The following is a 25,844-nucleotide window of genomic DNA, read 5'->3' as shown; positions in this document are numbered from 1 at the left end:
AGATGGGAGACGATCTATTTCTTTCACCCATCAATTGACCTTTAGTCTATCATCAGGTTGATATCTTATCTCATTTATGTTCTTAATTGGCAGAAGACTCAGCAAATAAAACAATAAGCATAAGCTGTGATGCCTTCCAACTTTTACTGTAGCCAAAGGCTTTGTGAGTAGCTTTCTGCAGTGACTGTGTGGTAGGGAGTGCTGTCGGCTGCCCTAAATGCGCTGCGGCAGAAGCAAGGTTAAACTCCAAGGTCAATGGAATTGTTTGGAAGCAATGAAGTGATTGATAAAATGAATTTCTGGATTTCACTTAAAACGGGCAGAAATGTATCTTTCCACACCCCAAATCCCAGAGAACTTAACGGGAACCCCAACAAAGCCCCATGCATACAACCTGGCAAGGCTCATCTGACAGATGGCAGGGAAGGAAAATACCTGCCACGAGTGGGCCCTAGAGCTGCCATTAGCAGGGACTCACCCTGGCGAGCAGCTCTGACTCTATTATGATCAGCAAAACCACCAGAGATCTTGAATTATTAAGAAGCAGGCCAGGTGCCAGGGCAAGAGAAGACAATTTAATAATCCAGGATGTCAGGAAACTTCATCTGTTCCTAATCTACTTTGAAATAGTACAGACCTCTCCTTAGAGGAAAGGGGTCTCTGCAAACAGCTGAACAACATAACAGCGGCAAGGAGACATCAGGAAGCATCTCTCCAAATCAAGATGTAGCAACATAGATCTGGGGGGGCTGGCGAACACTTTTCGGTGAAGATTCGGACCAAAGGACGGCCCGAGGACACGTGGCCTTCCCAAGTGGGATTCTTAAACTTCACAAAGCATAAATGATAATACCTGTGATGTAATGAAGGCCTTAGAGTCCCCGGGCCCTTGTGCCCTTCCCCACCAGCAGATGAGAAATAAGTTGTATAACACTCAATGCCATTAACTCTCTTTGACTGGAGGCCTCTTCCCAAACACATCCTAACAAAAAGCACTCGGGATAAGACACAAGTCTAGTTTTTCAGGGAAAAGAATACACCTAAATATGCTAATCCTGGTGAAGGAAATAAAATACCTAGTCCTTTTTCAATTGGTAACCTTTTGAAAATGATAGCATCGGCTGACCCAAGACCAAGTAATTACATTAAGAGTTTCTATTTGGATAGAATATATGGTAAGATATGAGAAAAAATTAAATATGAATTATAAAACTATTCTTAAAATGAGATCCAAAGAACATTTCAAAGGAAACTAAAGAATGGGTGTAACAATATTTATGTTAAATTATATGTGTGTGTGTGTGTTTGTCTATGTATCTAGTGACACAAGTTATTCAACAACTGTCACAAGCAACTTGTTCTTCTATGTGTTTTCCAACTTGTGATTATAAGGAGAAAAGACAAAGGATTTAAAAGGTTTGAGTTTGCATCCATTTTTCAGTCTTGAGTCAATGGACAAATCAAATGCCACAGGATTGCTAAAGTGGTTCATAAAATGAAAAATGCCACAGAACTTTGAGCAGCAAAGGAGTATGATGGAAAGAACAGTGGATGTGGTGCCAGAGTACCTAGGCGCAAGTCACAATTTTCTCCTCAGCATAACCTTACATCGATTAATTTTTCTATCATGGCCTCAAATAGCTCTACTAAAAAATGAGGGTGGATGAAAAGGACCTTCAAGCTTTGAACCCCATATAAATTTCTGCTATTAACTTTATAAAAATTAAAAATTCAATCCAAGATAATGTTTATTGTGAGCAGTTAGGTGGCGCAGGGGATAGTGTGCCAAGTGCTTCCTGAATTTTAAAATAAAAATGTTAATTTGTACTACCAGAAGGTTCTGACTCAAGTTATATTTCAGATTTGGTGGCTACAAAATTACAGTAAACTTCCCCCTCCCTCATTTTTCTGGTATATTTATACTGACAAAAGTATAATTTTAAATTTAAATATTTACTATTTTTAAAATTTTACTATTTATTAGTTTTTAAGTTTAATTTTTTCCTCATCTGTAGCACAAGAAGGATCAGATCTATAATGCCTCTTCTATAGAAACTTGGCTCTTCTATGTTTAAGAATCTAAATGATGTTTCTTTTGAAAGAACAGTCAAAATATGAAGAAGCTCATTTTTAGATAACAGAGATACTATCATTATAGAAGTTACCATCTCAAATAAGAATAAATACACAATTATACCTCAGTTAAATGGCACGCCTGAGGAATCTCATGTTTTTAGTTAACTAATTTCTCCAGTTAACCTGCCTGCATCGCTCTCTAAGTTTCCATTTTTATAGATACAGAACTTTGTCAAACACAAATCTTCACTAATATACAGACCCATAACTTCACTCTTGGCACTCGGAAAAAGGATTCATAAACAAAGGAAATTATGGCTGTCCTCAAGGACAAAGCAGTAAGCCTGAGGGAAAGCAGAATCTTTCCCAAAAATTTTATACTGGGAAAAGCGGCAAATATTTCAAAAATAAAATTTGACTAAAAATGTAAGGAGGCACAAATGATTCCAAAATAGAAAAGTCACTGGAAATTATTTGAAAAACCTTAATTATAGTAACTAGTGGCAAAAATATTTATTTTAGTTTTCCTCTGGATCTCACAGTTGACAGAAGAAAAGTAGATTAAACATAGTCTTAGGTTAAAAACCTAGAGATTTCAGAACTTTTTAAAGAAAAAGTGGCAAACAGATTGAGCATATAGTTCTCAGCTACCTTGGTTAAGCTTGTGCTCCCATAACAAAGATTTTGCTGTACTTTGGCTTCCTATCATAGGTTTCCCATCCAGATCTAGATTATCTGATAACTCTAAATTAACATATAAAAGTCTTTCTGAACTGGTAAGATGTTTTCTTTTGTTTCCAAGGATTCAGACAGGCAACTCTGGAATACATAACTTTTGTGTAGACTTTTCTAGGCTCCCAGCTTGGATGATGCTGGTGTGTTTAGGGCACATGTAAATTAGGGATGCTCCTATGTCATCTCAACAGGATAGAAATACCACACAATGCTCATGAGAAATCTGGAAACAGTTCTGTTAAAATATTTGAAAAGCTAGCAGCTGAAAGAAAGCAAAACTCTTCCCCACAAGATGAATTAATTTCTCCATTGTTTTATTATAAGAATCATGGCGTCAGCTGGTAGCTTACCTTCAGCTGCTTTGATCACATAGCCCTTGTCTTCACCAAACGGCACATTCAATAGCTGCATAATTCTATCCAGCAGGCCATGGATAATCTCAAACCCAGGGTTCTTGTTGTAATAAACAGCACAGAGATGCCGGTGGTTTCTTGCACCTACATCTGGAGAAGACATAAGAAAGTTTGTTTCATTTCTTCTTTATCAAGACGTTACCTGCACCTTTACTTTAGAAATTAGTTTGAACTTTTCTCATACATTTTTTTTCCTTCGTCTACCTTCTATTACTATATACTCACCTCCTATATTCATCAAGTATAAATAATAGATATTAGGCACAGTTGAAGATTTTGTAATTACTATGATGCTGTCATTTCAACTGTGTCTCCCCATTCAATTCATGTCTCCCATTTTGGGGGTCAAAAATACTGGAGTGATTTGCCATTTCCTTCTCCAGCTCATTTTACAGATGAGGAAACTGAGGCAAAGAGGGTTAAGTGACTTGCTTGGAGTCACCCAGCTAGTAAGTGTCTGAAGCCAGAGTTCCAGATTTGAACTTGTGAAGACGAGTCTTCCTGACTCCAGGCACAGCTATCCACATCTATCCACTGTGCTACCTAGCTTTCCCTTGCAAATACCATACTATAACATAAAAGAAAACGCATGAGCATATAAATAAAAACTATAGAACTAGGATAGCTACCAATAAATATCTATTTTATTAGCATATTAAGCATGTAATTAAGCATAAGCATTAAGCAACTAATATTACCATATTAAGCAATATTTACATATAAATATATGCGCATAAATGTGGATATGCTTAGTTTATTTAAAGAAAAGGCTATATTCTTACTACCCAACCAAGATTTGCATTTAAATGATCTGAACCTCTCTCTTGACAAGAAGGTAGGGGAGAAGCTATATATGCTATCAGATACAATGGAGCAGATGACAGTACTTAATAGTTTCTCTTTGTTACAAGATTAGTGTTTGATTTAGGGGGAAAGATTTTTTTCTCCCAGAAACAACTGAATAAACATAATTAAATGCATTTTAAAAATAAAAAGATGTGTCTGATTAAAAAAAAAAAACCAGGGCATAGACTCTTTTTAAACCTAAGTCTTAGATCATAGTTTAAACTCAAGTCAATAACTGTGACTGTCTAACCTGTTTTGTAAGTCAAGAGATTAAGTTCCTTTTGAAATCAGCATCAAATTTAACACATACAGAGATAACAAAGAATGAACCCAGTATAAGAATTTACCCCCTTCTTTTATATTATTAATGAGCACAAGAGATGCCCCATGTGGACAAGTAAACAGGGTGCAGTTATTACCATGGAAACAAGTCTAGTATGAAGTCTATGGTTTTCACTGGAGTTTTATATTAAAACGTTCATGAGCACAAAAGTTCATGAAAGCAACTACATGTGTATTACAAAATGAAGAGTCTAATTTCGGTAAAAAGACAGACACAGAATTCCTAAAGTTAAAAGAATAGAATAAAACAGAGTTTCTCTTTCATATTTCTGACTTGCTTCTGGGTATCTTCACCATGTGTTACCCATTTTTGGGGGTCACATGCTTCTACTTTAACACAGACATGTACTGAAAACACTTTGTAGTTCCATTTTTGCTAGGAGAAGGCATCACAACAAGTACTAAAAGGACTTAGCATTACAAACAGGAAGCATTATTTTGGTAACTTTTGCTTTTCTAACCTCTCTAGGGTCTCCAAATTACCTAAATGATACCTCACATCATCAGTGACACTTTGAATTCAAGACTTCCTTTTTTTTTTTTTTTCTTTTTTTTCTTTTTCAGTTAGAATAAACAACATTTAACTTGGAATAAGGTACAACACAGTCATAAAGATTATCAAAGAAACAGGCTGAATTTGGAAATGTTTTTTACTGAGCTTGGAGGCCGACTATCTCAAGGAACCATACATAAGAACCATTTCATTCTCATCAACTAGATTTCCCACCTATTTAATTGTAAACATACATTGACACTTGTCAAAGAGGCATCATCCCAACTTTGGGTAAAAAGGGGCTCGAATCACCCAGTTTTAGTGACTTGGCACATCACTTCCAGTGCTGCAAGAATCTCTCTCTAGATTACTTATTTGTGTTTCGGTTTTACATGTTTCTTTTATTGTCAGTGAAATTAAAAACAAACCAACCAAAAATCCCCAAAGCCTTAGATCTCCTACAAATCCTTCCCGCCTTGAGAATCAGCGAGGTAAAACCCCCATTCTCTAGTGTTTGACACCGAGAACATATTACATCACAGGAAACTCTTCAGAACTGTTTGGACTTTTTGGATCAGATGGAAATGTCTCCATTCTTTCTAGCTCAGTTAGCAGGCCCCTTCTTTCTTGTGTCACGCCATCAAACAATTTTGCTTTTAAAACAGGACTGCCAAATATGGCAGCCTAAATTACACATGCATTTCACAGACTTCAAAGCACTGCCTGGAGAGGAGGCAGCTCTGAACACCCCAAAGACAGACAGCTGGCAAAGGGTCCACCCAACTAAAGTAATGGAGTCAGGGGAAGCTTCGCCCCCAAAGCAGACTAATCCCAAGACTGAAAACGGGCACCTGCTCAGGTGGATCCCATCTCACCCCAACCTGACAAGGTGAGCAAGCAGCTTGTCATGGGGACTCCCAGGTTGTCCTCAAAATTCAAAGTGTTCCAGCTTATGCCCTATCTCTGATCCCCCCCAACGAATCTCTCAGTGTCCCTGGACAATTTTTAAGACTGTAAATTATGAATGAGCTGAAGGTGTGTATGTGCGTCAGTGGAGGGAGTATCCAGACCAAGAACTCTCTAGCTGATAGAATCCCAGATCTGCCCTGCTTCGCCCTTTTTCCATTCCCCCCCCCCCCCCAAAGATCTACTAATAGAAAAAAGCCATGGCATCATAGGCTAGAAAGGCAGAGATCAAAGGAATTTTTTTTTACCTGCATTCGACTTTTGTATGCTTCAAAGGAAATCAAAACGCTAGTACATAGTCTCACTCTTGAATACCAAGAGGACAAAATGGACTTAGTAGCTTATTCCTGCTTAGGAAATATCCACAACTTACCACTTAAACTCTGGAAACTATTTCATCATATACTTTATTTGATTTGGGGAAGCAAAGATACATATCTTGATCAAAAGGGTTACAGATAGTATTCCAATATTCATCACTGTTCTGCAGAGTTTGATCAAGGAATAAACTAATTAGTGCTGTAGGAGACCTGTGTAGCAACTACTTTCTAAAATATAGCCCAACTATCAAACTGTGTATATATATTTTTGATCCAGCAGTGTCACAATGGATCTGTATCCCAAAGAGATCTTGAAGGAGGGAAAGGGATCCACCTGTGCAAAATTTTGTGGTGGCAAAGAACTGGAAACTGAGTGGATGCCCATCATTTGGGGAATGGCTGAATAAGTTATGGCTATATGAAAATAATGGGATATTATTGCTCTATAAAAAATGATGGTTTTAGAAAGGCCTGGAGAGATTTATAAGAGCTGACGCTGAATGAAGTCAGCAGAACCAGGTAAACACTGTACACAAGCAACAGCAGGATTGTGCAATGGTCACTATGAAAGATTTAGTTCTATTCTCAGTGGTTCAGTAATCCAAGGCAATCCCATTAAATTTTGGATAGAAAACGCCATCTGCATCCAGAAAGAGAACTATGGAGACTAAATGTAGATCAACACATACTATTTTCATCTTTTTCTTCTCATGGTTTTTTTCTTTTGTTTTGACTTTTCTCTCCTCACATGATATATAATGGAAACATGTAAAAAATGAATGTACATTAACAAAAATATATATATTTTTATATATCACTGGGAAAAATAATTTTTTTTTAAAAAAAGGAAAATATAGCCCAAAAGCCTTAAAAAGAAATTGCAATTAATTTAAACTTTAGTAAAACCAAAGGAAATCTGTACTAAGAATGGAATTAAAGATGTTTTTAACTCTCTATAACCCTCAAAATTATAGGCAATATGATTGAACAAAGATGAAAAGTTGGGGAATAACAGATATGAAAAAAAAATCTATGACCTCTTAAATACATGAATGAGAAAATTATATTCTCACGGGTTCGTTTTTATTTAGCTAAAGTAAACCTGGCATGAATTTAATCTGTTTTTTAAATTATAATATTCAATGCATAACAGAGGATGTTTTGGTCATGTTAGTAGAGCTTAACAATGTGGAACCAAATACAGTAAAAATAACTGTCTTTATAAAAATGATGTATCTATACAGTTAAGATGCCATCACACAGACAAACGAATGCAGGATGCTACTCCACATACTGTTAATGTTAATGTTCTTTACACCCATCTTTTTTATATTATTAATTGGAAATTCTGCATGCCAAAAAAAAAAAAAAAAAAAAAAAAAAAAAGTGAAATTAAATCAAGCCAGGCTGATGACATAAGGCGTCTTTAGAAAATTGCATTCCACATGTGAACTCTGGACAATCTTGCATTTGTTGCTTATTGTCTAAAGAATTGATGTATAATTCTTAGAAGTAGAAAGCCAAAGTAAATCACTAGTATCATCAGAGAGTATCTGATATCCTTGTTGTTCAAAAACTATATTTAAAAAACAACAACCCATATATTTGGTACTTGCTCTCTAGGAATTTATAATCTTAAAGAAGTCACACAAACAGATGGATTACAGACATTAAAAACACATAAGCAAAGGACTATTGAATTTATTTATATTCTATAAATATCACAGGTGAGCATTTCTGACAAGGTATAATAAAGGCAGGGTTATCAATAAATACACAATTAGGGCCAAGAACAGAAAAGTAGTCTGGAGTTCCACATCCATGAAATGGACAACATGAGTTAGCATATACAATGGGATAGCCAAAAAAACTTACATTGGTGTGTAAATTAATCAGGGCAAAATAAAATAACTAAATTTACTGACTTAAACAATAAGCCTTATATATCTTTACAACTTTAAAAAGTCTTATTTTGCAGTCAGTCCTCTCTTTTCTGTCATCAATTAGTTTACACTATTTGGCACCAAGTTCTTAAAATGTTACAGATATTCTTTTGTTTCTTCTTCATTCAACTATGTTTTTATCACTCTTGATATTAAGTGCATCTTGATGAAAAGTCTTTTCCAAGTCTAGCCTTCCTTATGCCATCACAAGGTTTTCAATTATGTTTAAAAGAGCTGAATTTCCCAGCCATTGAAGCATTTTTATCTTCACCTTTTAGGTAACTCTCTTAACCTTTTGTGGCATATGGCATGATGGTATTATATCTCTATATGAGAATTTCTAAAATTCTAGAAAAATTCTATTTCTCTGAATATTGATAATCTAAATAATTGATAATAATATTAGAATCCAACATTACTTCCATGAAGACACGAATTCTAGGCCAGAGATAGGTAGATAGGTAGGTAAGAAGGAAGGAAGGATCCTTTAAACTTCTTTGGGCAGGAAGCTTATAATCTGATAAAAATGCCTAAATCTTAGAAGATCACCTGGACTTTAGACAACAGTTTTGGTCTAGCCTTGGAAGAAAAAGTGAGTTTCTTCAGTAAAAATTATCTTTTCCCAATGTTTGGTACTCCAGTCTTTGTGCTGTCCTGCCCAAGACAAGCATATTGCCTTCATAATGACTGTTTTAACTAGTTTTCTCACTGTCTTTCCAAAGACAAAAAAATCTATGTCTCATCAAAGAGTCTCTGAAGGTCTACTTTAAAATTCTATGATTCTTGCCATCATTTGTGACAAGTTTTAAGAGAACAGGACTCAAAAACTAAAAATGAAGAGAGGGTTTGGAGGGCTGAGGAAAAGGATCAAGTTCTATGAACATGGTACTACTTTCCAGAAGTCTCATAGGAATGGTATGGGTAGAGAAAAGGAGTACAGAGTGGATGTGTCTAAGAGGAACAATAAGGATAACCAAAAGTTTTTAAAAAGGAATCAATTTAGGGCTCTGCTGAGTATTTAGTATAATAAAAATAATTTAAAACCCAAATTTTAAGAGTATTCTTTTAAAACTGAGATGTACCAGCGAAAGAACTCTGGGAGATGATTATGAACCACTACATAGAATTCCCAATCCCTCTATTTTTGTCCGCCTGCATTTTTTATTTCCTTCACAGGCTAATTGTACACTATTTCAAAGTCCAATTCTTTTTGTGTCTAATTGTTTGGACATGTATACATATATTGTATTTAATTTATACTTTAATATATTTAATATGTATTGGTCAACCTGCCATCTGGGGGAGGGAGTGGGGGGAAGGAGGGGAAAAGTTGGAACAAAAGGTTTTGCAATTGTCAATGCTGAAAAATTACCCATGCATATATCTTGTAAATAAAAAGCTATAATAAAAAAAATTAAAAAAATAAAACTGAGGAGTATCTGGTATGTTTCCTGAGACTTACAAGTTTCCTATTATTAAGGTTTGGGGGTTAAGGGAGAAACCAACCCAACAACTGGACAATCATTGAACAATTTAGATTTGAAATCTAATTAATGTCTGTAACCAATATGTTACAAAGCCAAAAAATGTTTTCCTTTCTCTCAGCTTAAATAGCCTCACCCCAGTCAAGTGTTTTCTCTCACCATTTATGTCAGATTTTGGATATGTTGGCAGTCTTACTGCCCCATCAAGGAAAGAACTGAGATCATCAAGCTCAGTCTGCTTTAATCTAATGAAGAGCTGTCATGACTGACTTCAAAAGTGGCTTGTTTTTTTTGGTATATTACCTAGCAATTCACAAATCCCAACCTCTAAGTAGCTTTCTTATCACTTAGTTTATGCTTTAAGTATTTTAGATACCCAACAGGTTAAACAGATGTATTAAGGAGTGAGACCAATTAGTAATTCACAGTTTAGTGCTACTTGCTAGAGTGAAATCTATGTTGGCTTTCCCATTTCATAAATGGAGACAAATTTGCCTTGGAGTGAAAGCCTGCATTCAACTTCTGGATCCAAGAACAAAATTTCCGTACATATTACTGTGCCCATTAGGAGGGAAAAAAAACAGCTTACCCCCTGAGTCAGAACCAAGCTATGGCAACAGCCTCAGCAAAAGCAATGTGCGCATTATTCTTGATAACTGCACATTCCAGGATCCAAAATGAAAGTGGTGGACCCTTGGGAAGCACACTCTAGACACTAATCTCGACAGGACATCAGAGGGGTCCCTGGCTAGGTGAAGGTACAAAAATCACTTGGGAGTGTCAGTGAATAATCGGTGAAAAAACAAATAAATGGGTTTAATTAGGGAAATTTTAAGGGATTTATTTGCTGATGCTTATCATAAGATGGCTAGAGAATCAACCTAACACTAATCCCCAAGTATGACTTAAAACTATATCTGTGAATAAAAGCATATTGCTTTTTAATTTTAAAAAGCTAGCTTAATTACTAGCACTGTTTAAGAGTAGAACCAATGATAAAAAACTAGCTGTGCTCATTTTTAGCCTGTTCAAATAAGGCTAAAGCTCCATAGTTAAATAGATTTTTGTCTCAACAATGCACGTTTTCTTCAACAACAGCTCCTTCATGCCTGGGCAACCCCTGTCTGTATCCTCCCGTTGTCCGGTCCCCCTCAGTAAGCCAGAAATCTTTCTTTCTCCCTGACATCATGAGAACCCCAGTGGCTCCTAGAGGCTGTTCACTAATTATCCCTCACTCTTGTCATGTGAACAGTCTGGATTTTTTCTGACTATGCATTTCTTGTATGACATAGTTAAATCTGGTTTTCCTTCAAGGCTCCTTATCCGTTACATGCTGCAGCCTGTTTATACCTTCTTCACTGTCCTCTCAGCGCCAGTCATTTTTAAATCTCTGGCAAAACAGTAACACTAGCAGAATATAAGTAATATTAAAAAGATGGCATTGTCTTTCTGGGAAAAGTTTGGATTCATTTCCTCCTTTTTAATCCTGGGTCCAACTGGATGTTTATACAGGGTCTTCACAAGATGTATATACTAATGGACAAGCTCTTAAGATGAGCCAGGTAACCGTGTCATAATTCAACAACAGTTATTCCCCTTAGTTTTCCTAATATGAATGGTTAAGAGAAACTTGACTTCTTTTCTCTTCCAGAAGACCCAGCAATGTTCTGGAACGTGATGCAACCTGAAATTCCCCCTACACAAATCCTCCCCCAAACAGGAGCATCCTCATTGCTGGAGCTCTCCATGAGAGTGGCAAACACCTCTGAAGAGCAGACACCTCATTCATTTATTCTTCTCCTGATGTTAATGATCATAGAATGATTTTAAAAGTTCTCTCTGTTGTGTCCTTTAAAGTATCTTGAAAAATTTGCATGTACAAGTAGAAAACACTTTGTTGAAAGAGAAAATTTAAAGGAGTGGTTATTTTAGAAATGAGCAAATTGGTAATCTTGCATTCTCTATGTTTCCCAGTCAATTTTGTTATGACAAAAGATGTGGTCAACTATGGATATACCTTATGCCCTTGATGCATAAGGAGACTATATTCATTAAAATTTTTATATAGAGAAAGTAGTTACATAGGTCTGTAATGGTAAATGCTCTCTCAGTCATTTTTTCCAAGTCATCAACAAGTAAATTTATTTACTATGTGGCAGACACTGTGCTAAGCATTAGAGATAAAAACAAAGGCAAAAACATTCTCTTTCCAAGGAATGTACAATCTAATAGGGGAAACTATATGCAAGCATTTATGCACAAACAAAACACCAGTATTAAGGGAGACAGGAAAGGTTTCTTGCAGAAGGTGGATTTTAGCTAAGACGTGAAGGAAATAGAGCGATGAGGAGGAAGAAATTCTACATGTGGGGGGATAGCCAGTGAAAACACCCCAAGAGTTGGGAAATTGAGTGACATGCTTGAGAAAGAAAAAAAGGCCAGCATCACTGGTCCACAGAGGATATAGAAGGGAGCAAGGTAGAAGAAAACTGGAAAGGTAGGAAGGGATCAGATTAGAAAGGGCTTAAAGACTCAAAGAGAAGTATCAATAAGGTCTGAATTGTTTCCAATGCTTTAATATCTTCTCCTCCCCATGACCTAAAAATTACTTTCAAAATGTTAATAAGTAGAATTTGATTTAATAACAAAAAATTAGTTATTTTTATTCTTTTGCACAATTTTACATATGGTAAAGTACTAAAATCAATTAGAGCCTAATCATATACAGAATTAGTCAGTTTTCTTTATAAGTGAAGTGTCAGACTTCAAGCAGCTCTCTAATATAGAATGAAGGTGAAGCAAATGAAAGGTGAGGGGATACAAAGTGTGTGGTTTACTCTTAGATCATACTCAATTAGTTATCACTGAACTGGCATGTCAAGCAGGAAAGCACAAAGATTTACCTAAGCTTCTGAAAAAGTCTATCAAGGAACTTCATTAGCTACATGAAAACAAGCAGTAGCATATGCACTCACAACAAATTTTAATACTTGCTAAATTAATTGTGGAATTTCAGATATACTTTCTTCAGAAAGATGCATTTATAATAGAAACCTAAATTTTTCTGCTTCCCATAAAAAAGTCTCCAATTTATCAATAAATGATCCCTCAATCTTCCAGACTCCCCATCCTCACAACCCTTGCTTTAAACATCAAACTAGTAGGCTGGATAGTTGACTTCTTATAAAAATATTTTTTATTTCTTTCTTAAAGAGGCTTCCATCTTGACTGGCAAGATGCTTTCTCATTTGCCTATTGGTAAGCTGGGTTTTATTTTTAACAGATATCTCATCAATTGGTAAAGGGAAAGGCAACTAAAAATAAGTATGACCATTGGTCTGAAAATTGGCACCTTTGTTAGTAAAAATAAACATGCTGAGTTCGCTTGGAAAAAAGGAGGGAATCTCTCAAGAAAATACCCCACCTATTTTCTTAAACAACTTGTCACTTAAGTGCTTTGAATTTTTCTTCTGAAATAAAAAGTTGAAGGAAAAAAGGGGATGGGGAAGAATATAACATTAGGTCTGAAATTTTTATGTGAAATCGACTTTAATTATGATATATTTTTGTATTTCTAGACAAAAAACTTTGATGTAAATATTCAGTAATGAATAAAATCAATCTTAATAGGAAAATCTGCACTGGGAATAGTGTGAATTTTCAATTATCAATGTCAGTAATCTTCAAAATGGGAGCTTAAGGCCTCTGGTCAGCAATGACTTGGTTCTAAGGCAGGTATAAAATCATTCCCTTGTGCCCCTAAAGAGCCAATCATGGGGCTTGTCCCTGTCACAATTTTATTTTTCCTAATCCTCCCATACTTCCCCACTCTACTCTTTCCCCTCTGCCCATGCAAGGCCCAAACTTCCTTGGGGAGGTTAAAACCTAACAATACCCAAGTAGTCAAAGCAGCAGGCATCTTTTCCCTTCCTCTTCCAGCACCCCTACTTCCTTTACCCAGATCACCTTCAGTGGCTACTGAAAGTCCCCTCCAAGAGCAAGTTCTCTGTTCTGGGGCAGAGACTGCAAAGAGCCCTGCTCTCCCATTGAAAGACAAGGGATAAGTCACATAGAATGAGTAAGGAGGTCCAGGAATGAGTTACTCATTATTATCATCAATAACATTATCTGTAGGTAGAATATAGATGGTAAGTCTTTGTTAAGCTGGCTTATTCTTGTGGCTCAGCACACAATCTAACTAAAATCAGGTAACAGTAACCTGAATTTGTAGGGTGTCTTCTCCATTTTTAAATGCATTCATGTACATTCACTTTTTATCCTCACAATAACATTGAGCTAAGTAGAGCAAAGATCCAAGCTTGAACTTAAAGAAGCTGACAATTTTCCCTGGGACCATAGTTCAGTCAGGCCTGAAACCTAAATTCTACTCCTAGCCTAATGCATGCAGATTCACTGTTGGTATCACCCTTAGCAGGACATATTTTGGAAGGCAAACAGAAAAGAGGCAAGTTTTAACGATGAGATGTCTCGTAATGTTACCTTTCCCCCAACCTGCTCTCTTCCAAACTTCCCATTACTGCTGATGACAAACTATCCTTCTGGTTACTCAAGTTCTACAACCTCCAGGCCATCTCTGGCTCACCCCCTCACTCTGTAGACACATCAGTTCGCAGTTTCTAACTTTACCCCATCCTCAGCATGTCACCTTCTCTCTAGTACACCTCCATAGGACTGCTGCAGTAGCTTCCAAACCGGTGGATGCTTCCTGCACACAGCTACCAGAGGGATTTCTCTCAGCACCACTGACAAGCATTCCTCTACCTTGGCAAAGTCTAGTCAGGTGCTCCCCGACTGACTGCAGGATCAAATAGGAGTCTTTACCTAATCTTTTTTCATTCCTATTTTTAAGTTTTATATATGCGTAATTATCAGAAGAGTAGTACAAATACGTAACTTGTAAATTAACAAATGGACAAGATTATAAGTGTGTGCTCAAAATAATTTTTGACAATATAGGGCACAATCAAAAAAGTCTCAAGATGACTGATCTGCCCTAATGGAGAAGCACAGTGCCACAAATAATTCAAAATCATTTATATTTGGCTATGGTATATATTACATCACCACCCAAATATGCACATACCATTCTGAGGTAACTCATTTGAACCTCACAATTGTGTTATAAGATAAATTATTCTCAATTTTAGAGATGACAGACATTGATTGAATGACCTGCCCATGATTAAGGTAAGAATCAGAAGCAAGATTCCCAAGGTTTTCCCTGAATCCTATCAAGGCATCGTGCTCATTTCCTCCACATAGCACCTTTTGCTATGGGTAACGTAAAACATGAGTTTGTATCCACTGAGCTAGGAGGGGGAACCGATGTTGCAGGAGTAACTCAACAGCCCTTAGAAAGTGGCTTAACCTCCAAGTCTCGAGCAAAATTTCAGCTGAGGATAGGAATATTTCCCCTGCTTTTCTCCTAATGTTTTTGAGAGGATTAAAAAAGTAAATGTATTAAAAGCATTTAGAAATATAGAAAGCACAATACAAATCCAAGGTGTTGGTTTGTTGGGTTGCATTTTAGATTATAAGAGTAAGCAAGTCCAATATGGTAAACCTGCTATATATATTCCACCTACAGATAACATTATTATAATAATGGGCACCTCTTCCTGGAGATGCACAGCATTCAGGTTTGGCTCTCTTTAGTGAACACAAGTAATGTCAAATAAACATGGATGATATTAAAATAAAACATCTCTTTCTACAAGCTTTACACACACACACACACACACACACACACACACACACACACACAGTCTGAAAGGATGAATGGCTGATTAAACAATACTGGGATTTAAATCGTTAGTTCCAGGGATCCTAGGAAACGTTGGCAGTGGCTTAATCATTTGGAGGCGCTGCATACTGAGGGATATACAGCTTGAAACAATCACATTCTGACTTGCCCCACCAAAGAGTGCCCGGGGCATTTGTCTGGAACAGATTTCACTAGCAATTTGGTACAGGTACCTACTAAAAATGCTATATATTTATTAAACACCCACTGTGAGCCAAATGTCACACAAAGTACCAAGTGACAATCCCTGCCCTCATAATTACCAAACCATTCACAAATAAGCAAAACCTGATATAACACACACTCTCACTATGAATGCAATTATTGTTGCCATTTCTGAGTGAGAATGACAAGCATTATAAATAAAAAGAATATGAATATAACCATGGAATATAAAAGAAAATGATCAATGCCTAGAACAGGGATTCTTGGTTTTATGAACCCTTCTGGCAGTCTAATAAATCCTGTGGACCCGTTCTCAGAATAATGGTTTTAGATGCATAAAATAAAATATTTGGGATTCAAATGAAACCAATTATATTGACATAGAGCTTTCAAAATATTAAGTAAGCAAATTCATAGACCCTAAATTAAGGATTCTTGCCTCCTATAGATTACACTGTTAGATTAAGATTTTAATAAGCCAATTTTTCAAGTATCATTACTTATTTTTCCTTGCAAGTTCTTTTAAATAAAAAGAATCAGTATTGAGAAAAATTCTTACCTCTACTGGGATCTTTTAATACAATGTCAGAAATTTCAAACAGTCTCAGAGGTAAAGGCATCTTCCTATTAGCAGCAATTGTCTTCAGGAGCCCCGGAAGAAGCGTTGTACGAGCTACCTGCAATGTCAAATATAAACTTGTGTCTGTGAAACTTAAATTGACTTCAAAAAATACCACTTCCCCTCACTATTTTTGGATTGGCTAAATTTTATTTTTCATTTTAATTTATTATTGTTCAAATTCTAAGTGTGCAATAAAGTCTCTCTAGCAGCACTATAGTTTTAAAACAACTGTTACCAGAAGAAAAAAAAAAAAAGGCAGGGGCAGCTAGGTGGTACAGTGGATAGAGCGCTAGCCCTGAAGTCAGGAGGACCTGAGTTCAAATCTGCCCTCAGACACTTAACACTTTCTAGCTATGTGACCCTGGGCAAGTTACTTAACCCCAATTGCCTCAGGAGGAAAAAAAAAAAAGGCACATTAAAAACCAAGCTGATTCCACAGTTTAATATATGTCCTAAGGACAGAAAGAAAGGTCCTATGCATACACAAACATTCACAGCAGCACTTTTTGTGAGAGCAAAGAACTAAAAACAAAATAGATGGCCATCAACTGGGGAATGACTACACAAATTGTGGTATGAGAATATCCTGGAATATTATTGTCTCACAAAAAATAAAACAAACATGAAAAATTCAGAGAAACATGGGAAGATCTGTAGAATTTAAAGCGAAGAAAGCAGAGTTAAAACAATCAACCTATAAGGAGACAAAAGAACTTAAATTAAATACAGTGGCCAGTCAGATTTCCAAAGGAGTGATATTAAAATACAGAACTTTCCTTTTTGTTAAGGAATTGAAAATTATATTAGAACTAAAAGCTAACTATACTATCAGTTGCAACTACTATGTTAGCCAGCTGTTTTTAAAAGTAAATATTAGTATAAAAGTTAGTACTTTAACTATATAAACCACTATTTATAATAGGTTCACTGGGAAAGCACATTCTGAATAGAATAGAGCAAACACATCTGGCTTCATCAGCAAGAATAGGAATTGTGGAATCTGTAAGAGTATATTTGGGCTTCACTAACTTGTTAACTCTCTATATGTCCCCATTTTCATTAAGAAAATGCATCCTTATATTACTGTTCTGTAAGAAATGACCAACAGGATGATTTCAGAAAGACCTGGAGAGACTTACATGAACTGATGCTGAGTGAAATGAGCAGGACCAGGAGATCATTATATACTTCAACAACAATACTATATGATGACCAGTTCTGATGGACCTGGCCATCCTCAGCAATGAGGATGAGCAATGAGCAAATCATTTCCAATGGAGCAGTAATGAACTGAACCAGCTATGCCCAGAAAAAGAACTCTGGGAGATGACTAAAAACCATTACATTGAATTCCCAATCCCTATATTTATGCACACCTGCATTTTTGATTTCCTTCACAAGCTAATTGTACAATATTTCAGAGTCTGATTCTTTTTGTACAGCAAAATAACGTTTTGGTCATGTATACTTATTGTGTATCTAATTTATATTTTAATGTACTTAACATCTACTGGTCATCCTGCCATCTGGGGGAGGGGGTGGGGGGTAAGAGGTGAAAAATTGGAACAAGAGGTTTGGCAATTGTTAATGCTGTAAAGTTACCCATGCATATATCCTGTAAATAAAAGGCTATTAAATTAAAAAAAAAAAAAGAAAAAAAGAAAATGCATCCTTTATAACCTTGAACATCTGCTCAAAATGAAGGCATTTCTTCTGGCCATTGTATCCTTAGTCAAATGTGAAATAAAAGGCAATTGTACCCATGGAACCAGAGACACAGTCTTGGGTACCAAGCTCCTTCATGACCTATTACTATGCACAGATTATTCAAAAGTCATTTGTATACATTAGGAAGAGTTAGTCTGTATTATTTTATCTGCATATGGTATTTACCAGATGATTTATATGCAGACACGAACTAAGCTTTGGTAACTAAGAAGTCAACAAGAAGGTTTTGGTCTTTTAAGAAAAGAATTGGGATGGCATCCTACTTCATTTCAAGATACAGAAAATCCTACAGGGCAGGTTACACTCTCTTTTTTATGAGTGTACACATGAACAACTAGCCTCATGGAATTCAGGAAAATGCTTAGCCATCAAAATTCTTACCTGAAATTCTGCTGTCTTGGGGTTGGCTATGTGAACTGCTTTTGTTGCAGAAATATCCATGCCAAGTTTATCAGCAATATCCTCTTGTGAGCACTGAGAAACAACATGTTTGGAACTGATTATCATAGAAATGGCTAAACTTAAAATAAAGATGGTGCAATCTCTGTAAGTCACCTTACAATCCTCTTCTAAATAAGGCATTTTTATGCTATGTTCAAGTCAACGTGCTAAAAATGGCCTCTCAGCTGAGCTAGGAGGCTAGTTAGTTTGGCTATGGTATATATTACCATAGTTTGCAGCAGATGCTATTTGTTATGGTTCTTGTACTTTCTTGCCAACCTCCAAAACCAAGCAGCTTACATTATGAAGATGCTGCCAGGTACTGTACTCTAGCCCTTACCCTATTTTTCCATTCTCATTTCTTCCCTCCTATAGTAATGTCCTCAGAGCACTATTAAGGTCACACTTCAGACCCCCTCATAGAGAGGCAGCATGACACAATGCAAACTATGCTAGATTTGGTTCAGACCATCTGGGTTCCAATCCAGGATCTGCCACTTCTGACTTATGTGACTTTGGATAAGTCATTTAAACTCTATGGACCTCAGTTTCTTCATCTTTAAAATTAGGGAGCTTGGACAAGATGGTGTTTACAATCCCTTCCAGCATTAAATACATGATCCTCTGAGTGTATTTATATATCTCCATATAAATCTAAATATATATATATATATATCTCCATATGATATCTTAGTGAAGAGCATTGAAATAGGTACTATATATATCCCATGATATCTTAATGAAGAGTGTTGAGATAGGTACAATGCCATTCAAAAAAGGGTTTCAATGTGAGACTATGAACATGACACATCAAATTATTCATCATTAGGAGTAAGCAATATTTACTGCAAATATTAATGCTAACCTCCTAGCAGAGGGAACCTAGCCCTAATTTTGAAATTCTTCTTATATATTCATCTCTAATAAACAGAGGTAGGAGATATGCTCACTGCAGTGTCGAAGTTCCCTGAGTGGGATACTGTTTATATTTTATTTAGTAGGGAAATTTAAATATTCTCATTAAATCTATTTATTGAGATTAGATGACCATCAGAATGAGGGTTGATCCAAATTCATAATGTATGACTGAAGTACCTCTGTAGGACCTGCCTACCCTCTCCCACATCAGGATAGGCTGATAAAATCTAAGGACTGAAAAAATGAAGCTTCCTTAGCATATTCTATAAGGTAAATGATTCATCTGAATGATATGTCATCATTAAAAAGAACAAGCTAGAGATTCAGATATGAGAGGCTGAGTGGGTCTCTTTTCCTCCTCAATTTCTGTTAGGGTGTAATTTATCTGAAAACCCATGCCCTAGAAGGACAGGCAACACAGAAAGCTTTACAGAAAAGTGAGGGAAGTCAGATATATTTTTAAATGGTCAACCTGTTTTGTTCCATCTAATTCTGTAAATAATTCACTTCCTCATTCAAGTCTTTCATGTTAACTTCTGAACTCAAAGCAAATGTCTGAAGATGCATCCAAATCCCCAACAGTAGGTAATAATGCAGAACAGTTGTCAAGTCCTTAACTAGGGCGGCATCTAGTGGGCATTGCCATGATGAAATCCAGACTAGAAAATGCTAAGGTAATTTCGTTGTGAAATCCATAATGAGCCCATGATCTTTTCATGGAACTAGAGAGTGCCAGAACTTAACAGATGAGATGTAGTTCTAGTTTAGCCTTTTCTGCTTGCAGCAGAGAATCACAGCAAGAAATCCCATTTACATTCCACCATTTCCTACAGAGAGGTAAGTTATTCCAGTGGCATTTGCAGATGCTGATTTGCTAAGAGTGTTGTACATAACTTATATTCTTATGACATTATGATAAAATATCGAAATACATATTTAATGCTCAAAAATTTTAAAAATGTAGCAATCAGAAAACACTAGCCAGTGAGACCTACCAGAGCAAAGGTAAGAGCTTCAGTGAATCCCGCCGCTGCCAAGTCATACCTCAGGAGTTCAGTAAGCTTATTCAAAGGTAACTACAAGATAAATTCATATTCATACTATTTAACCTCAAAAAAGTTTCCATTTTTCTTAAATTTTTTTTGCACATACCAGAAAGGGCATATCATATTGGAGATAAAGCTTTTTCCTCTGCTGATTAGCACATGACCACTCACATACAAACACACAGTGTCTGTCTTTGGACCCAACTTGAGAAAATGAGTGTCCCCATGAGGGAGTCAACAAGAGCTCCAAGCCTGAAACCTGTTTTTTTTCAAAAAACTAGTCACCATAGGTCTCCAACTTGCTCTAATCAGTTGGGCATCTGTTTTGTATCCTATCCACTGCAAATGCTTCTCACAGCAAAGCATGTCAAAATACAGTTTAATTCTTATGCTCTGTTTTTCCCAAAGCCCTCCTGGCATTCAATAGTCAGTTACTAACAATAAGGGGTGTTTATTTAAGGGTGCAATCTTACTTGATTAGCTATGGTGTATGTTTTCGGCATAGTCATCTGAATGTTGTTATAACCATAAGCAATAGCTGCATCTTCTACAATATCACAGGCATGGATAATGTCAGCTCTGGTTGGAGGGATTTCAATCTCTATCTGGTTCCCATCCCCTATGACTTCTGACTTTAAATACATCCTGGTCAGAAGCTTTGCAAGACTTGCTGGAGTTTCACTGAAATAAGAAAATGAAAATTTCATTATATTTTTTAAAGCCTTATTACATTTTTGGGGAAAAAATGTGACATGACAAATTTCCTTAAGAATTTATTCTAAAATAAGAGACAATATTTGTATTATATTCCAGATGGATTGGAAGGTCTTTCCAAACATTCCTTGAGATAAGATAAAATATAATTTGCTCTTCATTCTTGTATATCCTTTAAATGAATATGAATGAGTTTTCCATAGCATACCTGATTCCAATTTGCTTGTTAATTAAATCAGCTTTCACCATCTCCTTTCGGTAAGCTAATTCCTATGGAGAAAGGAAAGATTTTATAAAACATACAAGAAAATTAAATCACTCTACATTAAAATACAGATTTCAAAAGCTTCCTAATCCTTTTTTTAAAATTTCATCACCATCTTAGATGGATTTTTTAAAAAAGCAAATGAATTAGGATTAGATCAGAATTTCAGAACATTATACTTCATATAAAAAAAGTTTAAAAACATTCCTTGACAGATCTATGAATATATTGTTTACTAATCAAATCACATGCAATATTACAAAGATTCCCTTAAGCAAACTTCTGAATACAGAATAAAACACTGAACAATGTTTTCGGAAGACATAACCAGTCTTTCCTATTTGGGATGTTTTTTTTTTTTTTTTTTTTTTTTTTTTTAAACCAAAAGGTAGGTTTATTTAGGAAAAGAGGTTACAGACAAAATTTGCAGGTAAAATAGGCACCAGGAATTGGTAAATTTGAAAGACATGGAACTACAATAGGGTTAGCAAGGAAAAATTTGGAAGAATCCATTAAAGGAATATGTCATGAGGGCTAAGTATTCTATTGACTGGCAGCCTAAATCCATGGAGGAGTTTAGCAGATTAACCAGAGTTAGCTAGAGTGAGGAGAAAGACGCCGTTAAAAGGAAGGCACTAGGAGGAGAGAAAAAGTGGGAGAGAGAGTCTTTGAGATTTGAGATTTTTGGCAAGTCTGGTCTGACAAGTCAAATTATTGTGAAAAGAAAACCACACTAAAGATAACATTATTTTTATGTTACTCCCAGAATTCTTCTCAAGTTCAGGTGGCCTAGTACTCAATAACCACAGATGTAAGAGAGTAAAAAACCAAAGAATGAAATGTAGTGACAGGATATTAAAAGTGTACTAAGCACTAGTTACTAAAAATTCACACATTTATTGAATTCTTTAAGGATTATAAACTTCTTTCCTGATGATAATCCTTTGAGAAAGACTGTACAAATATTACATACTGTTTTACAAAGAGGAGAAATTGAGGCTCTGAGAAGCTAAATGTCTTGCTAGGGTCACACAGATGGTAACTCTCTGAGGCAGGTTTCAAACTTTGACCATATGTTGGGCTCTCACTTATGAGGCGGGTAAGTAGAACAGTGGGTAGAGAACTGGGCCTGGAGTCAGGAAGACCAGAGTTTAAAGCAGGCTTCAGGCACTTAATTGCCATTGAAACCTTTGGAAGTCACTTAATTTCTATCTGTCTCAGTCTCCTCTGCTGTAAAATGGGAATACAAATCACCTGGCTGAGTTGTCGTGAGAGGATCACAAGAGATAACACTGGTAAAGTGCCTGGCACACAGTAGATACTTCATGAATGTCTATTGCCTTTTTCTTCCCCGTGCTGTACTGCTACCCAATTAAAAAAAGCCAATTCATTGTCTAAAGACACCACAGTCACCACTTACTTACTTGTAACAACAATTATTTAGTAAGCTCATTGCCTGAAATGATTTTTTTTTTAATATGTTAGTTTTAAGTTTTCAGTTGTGGAATGGGTCTATTTGTCCATCATTACTATTTGTGCCTTCAAAATATTCTATGGGTGACTAGGTATAAATTTAAGTATATTTTCCCCTCACTCCTCCATCTGCCTCTTCCTGTGGTACCATGGGAAAAGACCAGTTTGGTGTCCTGCACTGAAGGGCTAAAAGTCTCTTGTTCCTAGTACTTTTGCTTTAACCTAAAGAAGGGCTTATTAATCAGGGGTCTGTGATGTTTTGGTGGAAAAAAAAATAAAAAACAAAAAACAGCCTGATAACTACCTTAATACAACTGACTACCTCTGTAATTCTGCATTTTATTTTTTGCATTTAGAACCATTCTTATGAGAAGGGATCCATAGGTAGCCTTCCTTTCCCCAGAATTCCAAACCATTTCATTACGCAAAAGACATTAAGAACTCCTGTCCTAAAGGGATGCTTTCCCTTCAATACCAGGCACTTCATCAGAGCTGTCTGCCAGACCACAAAACTCCTCGGGTGCCGTCTGAGAGGCTGGGGACCCCATCACACTGAGGCCATGATTCAGTGTGCCCTCAATGGGTGCTGCCAGTGGGTAGCTGTCAAGAAGTCTGACCCTGACAAGGCACTCAGTGGCACATTCTGCTAAGAAAGGAAGGAGAAGGGGAGATTTAAAAGCTTATGTTTCCCCTTCTCCCTTAGGCATGTAAGAGAGCAAACCCTTGAGCAGTTTCTGAATCCCTTTCAAATTTCTAATTGTCACTGACATTTGTAAACATAGAAGCTCTACATGAACATAAGCTAGGACAATTACATTTCAAAGTCTTGGTTCAATGCAAAAGAATGGACTGAATGACTTTCTAAGATTCTACTTCTTCTACAGAAAAGGTTTCTCTCTAATCATCACAAATATATATTTAAAAATAATTGTTAAAAAAAAAAAAAGCAAGGGCAGCTAGGTGGTGCAGTAGATAGAGCACCAGTCCTGAAGTCAGGAAGACCTGAGTTCAAATGTGACCTCAGACACTTAACACTTCCTGGCTGTGATTTAGGCAAGTCACTTAATCCCAATTGCCTCAGGGGAAAAAAAAAGTGCAACTATATCTCATTTGGAAAAATCATGCTATTTCACCTGTATATAAGTAAGTAACAAGTTAAATTTAAAGGCTTTTTAAAAGTTAATTGTTCCCATACCCTTTGATCCAGCAGTGTTACTACTGGGCTTATATCCCAAAGAGATCATAAAGAAGGGAAAGGGACCTGTATGTGCACGAATGTTTGTGGCAGCCCTGTTTGTAGTGGCTAGAAACTGGAAACTGAGTGGATGCCCATCAGTTGGAGAATGGCTGAATAAGTTATGGTATATGAATATTATGGAATATTATTGTTCTGTAAGAAATGACCAACAGGAAGATTTCAGAAAGGCCTGGAGAGACTTACACGAACTGATGCTGAGTGAAATGAGCAGGACCAGGAGATCATTATATACTTCAACAACAATACTATATGATGACCAATTCTGATGGACTTGGCCATCCTCAGCAATGTGATCAACCAAATCATTTCCAATGGAGCAGTAATGAACTGAACCAGCTACACCCAGCGAAAGAACTCTGGGAGATGACTAAGAACCATTACATTGAATTCCCAATCCCCATATTTTTGCCCCCCTGCATTTTTGATTTCTTTCACAAGCTAATTGTACAATATTTCAGTCTGATTCTTTTTGTACAGCAAAATAACGGTTTGGTCATGTATACTTATTGCGTATCTAATTTATATTTTAATATATTTAACATCTACTGATCATCTTGCCATCTGGGGGAGGGGGTGGGGGAAAGAGGGGAAAAATTGGAACAAGAGGTTTGGCAATTGTCAATGCTGTAAAGTTACCCATACATATAACCTGTAAATAAAAGCCTATTAAATATTAAAAAAAAAAAAAAGTTAATTGTTCCAAAATGAATAGCAATATTAAGAAAAAATGAACCAAATTTTAAAATACATTTTTCTACTCCCTTCTGAATGTTTAATACTACATTTGTGTTAACATCTGAGTACTACATAGTTTAAAAAAAAAACCCATTTCTTAGATTAAACATCAAGTTATATAATATATATTTTAAGACAATTCTTTTGTACCAAAATATGATTCCAAAGAATTTCCGAGTAGGAAAGGCTTTCTGAGCTCATCTAGCCCAAAGGATTTCACAAAATCCTTTCTACAATCCTCCTTACAAAGGGAGGCCTCAGGTCATGGCCTCCCTTAGAGGATGCTCCTTATTTTAAGTCCATATAAACCAAGCTTACTTACTTACTTAAACCAAGCAAGTTACTTCTTTGCAGCTTCCATCTCTTGAAGCAAGCTAACTTAGTGGTGGCCAGTCACCCCAGAATTCCCAAACCGTGGCGGAGCAGCTGCTGATTGATATGAGTAGGCCCCCTGTCGAGGGCCAAGCTCACCTCCCTCAGGAGGCAGGACCCCAGACTTCTGCTCAGAGGGCCCCTCTCACTCACGACCCCTAAGGGCACAGGCAGCAAACCCAATACGCTATGACAGGGCCTCGTCCCTACTCAGGCTCAATGCTGTCACCTGCTATTCTGGTCCCTCTAAGTGATCTGAGGGCTGAGAGGCTTTAACTTTTTATTGCATTTCTAGCTCCTTACAACAGCCGCACCAACCAGTGGATTAGGCCTGACACTAATATGAAGTGATGTATTAGTTACAGTGAAGGCCCTCAGCAACTTCTGATTTCAGAAGCCCAAACAAGACTAAGTCCACAGTGTGAAGGACATGCCCTGGCCAGAGGTGGAATTGCAAATTACCCAGTTAGAAAGCTGGGTCCAAGAGGCTTAGACACGCCTGGGCCTCTAGAGCCGCTTCCCTGCCCAAAGGTCCTTCTTCCTAGTCAATTAGGAGTCGGGAGGGCCTGAATTCCAATCTGGCCTCAGACAGATCCTAGGCAAGTCACTTCACTTTCACTCAGTTTATGTAAAATGGACATAAATAATAGCGCCAACTCCCAGGA

At 36.6% G+C, this 25,844-nt stretch overlaps 1 protein-coding gene across 1 annotated transcript in view; it reads right to left on the bottom strand.

The window, feature by feature from the left end:
* FARSB (phenylalanyl-tRNA synthetase subunit beta) overlaps positions 1-25,844 on the bottom strand; it is a 72,935-nt gene that overhangs the window by 18,205 nt on the left and 28,886 nt on the right. The window contains exons 11-16 of the mRNA XM_031957967.1: positions 21,285-21,346; positions 20,836-21,043; positions 20,312-20,392; positions 18,339-18,431; positions 16,167-16,284; positions 3,162-3,314 (exon numbers count right to left, since the gene is read on the bottom strand). Coding sequence (XP_031813827.1) covers positions 3,162-3,314; positions 16,167-16,284; positions 18,339-18,431; positions 20,312-20,392; positions 20,836-21,043; positions 21,285-21,346 — 715 coding nt within the window. The remainder of the gene's footprint in view (positions 1-3,161; positions 3,315-16,166; positions 16,285-18,338; positions 18,432-20,311; positions 20,393-20,835; positions 21,044-21,284; positions 21,347-25,844) is intronic.

The sequence above is a fragment of the Sarcophilus harrisii genome, chromosome 3 (assembly GCF_902635505.1).
Source record: "Sarcophilus harrisii chromosome 3, mSarHar1.11, whole genome shotgun sequence".
Lineage (NCBI taxonomy): Eukaryota > Metazoa > Chordata > Mammalia > Dasyuromorphia > Dasyuridae > Sarcophilus > Sarcophilus harrisii.
This window is presented reverse-complemented; position numbering and strand designations above follow the sequence as displayed.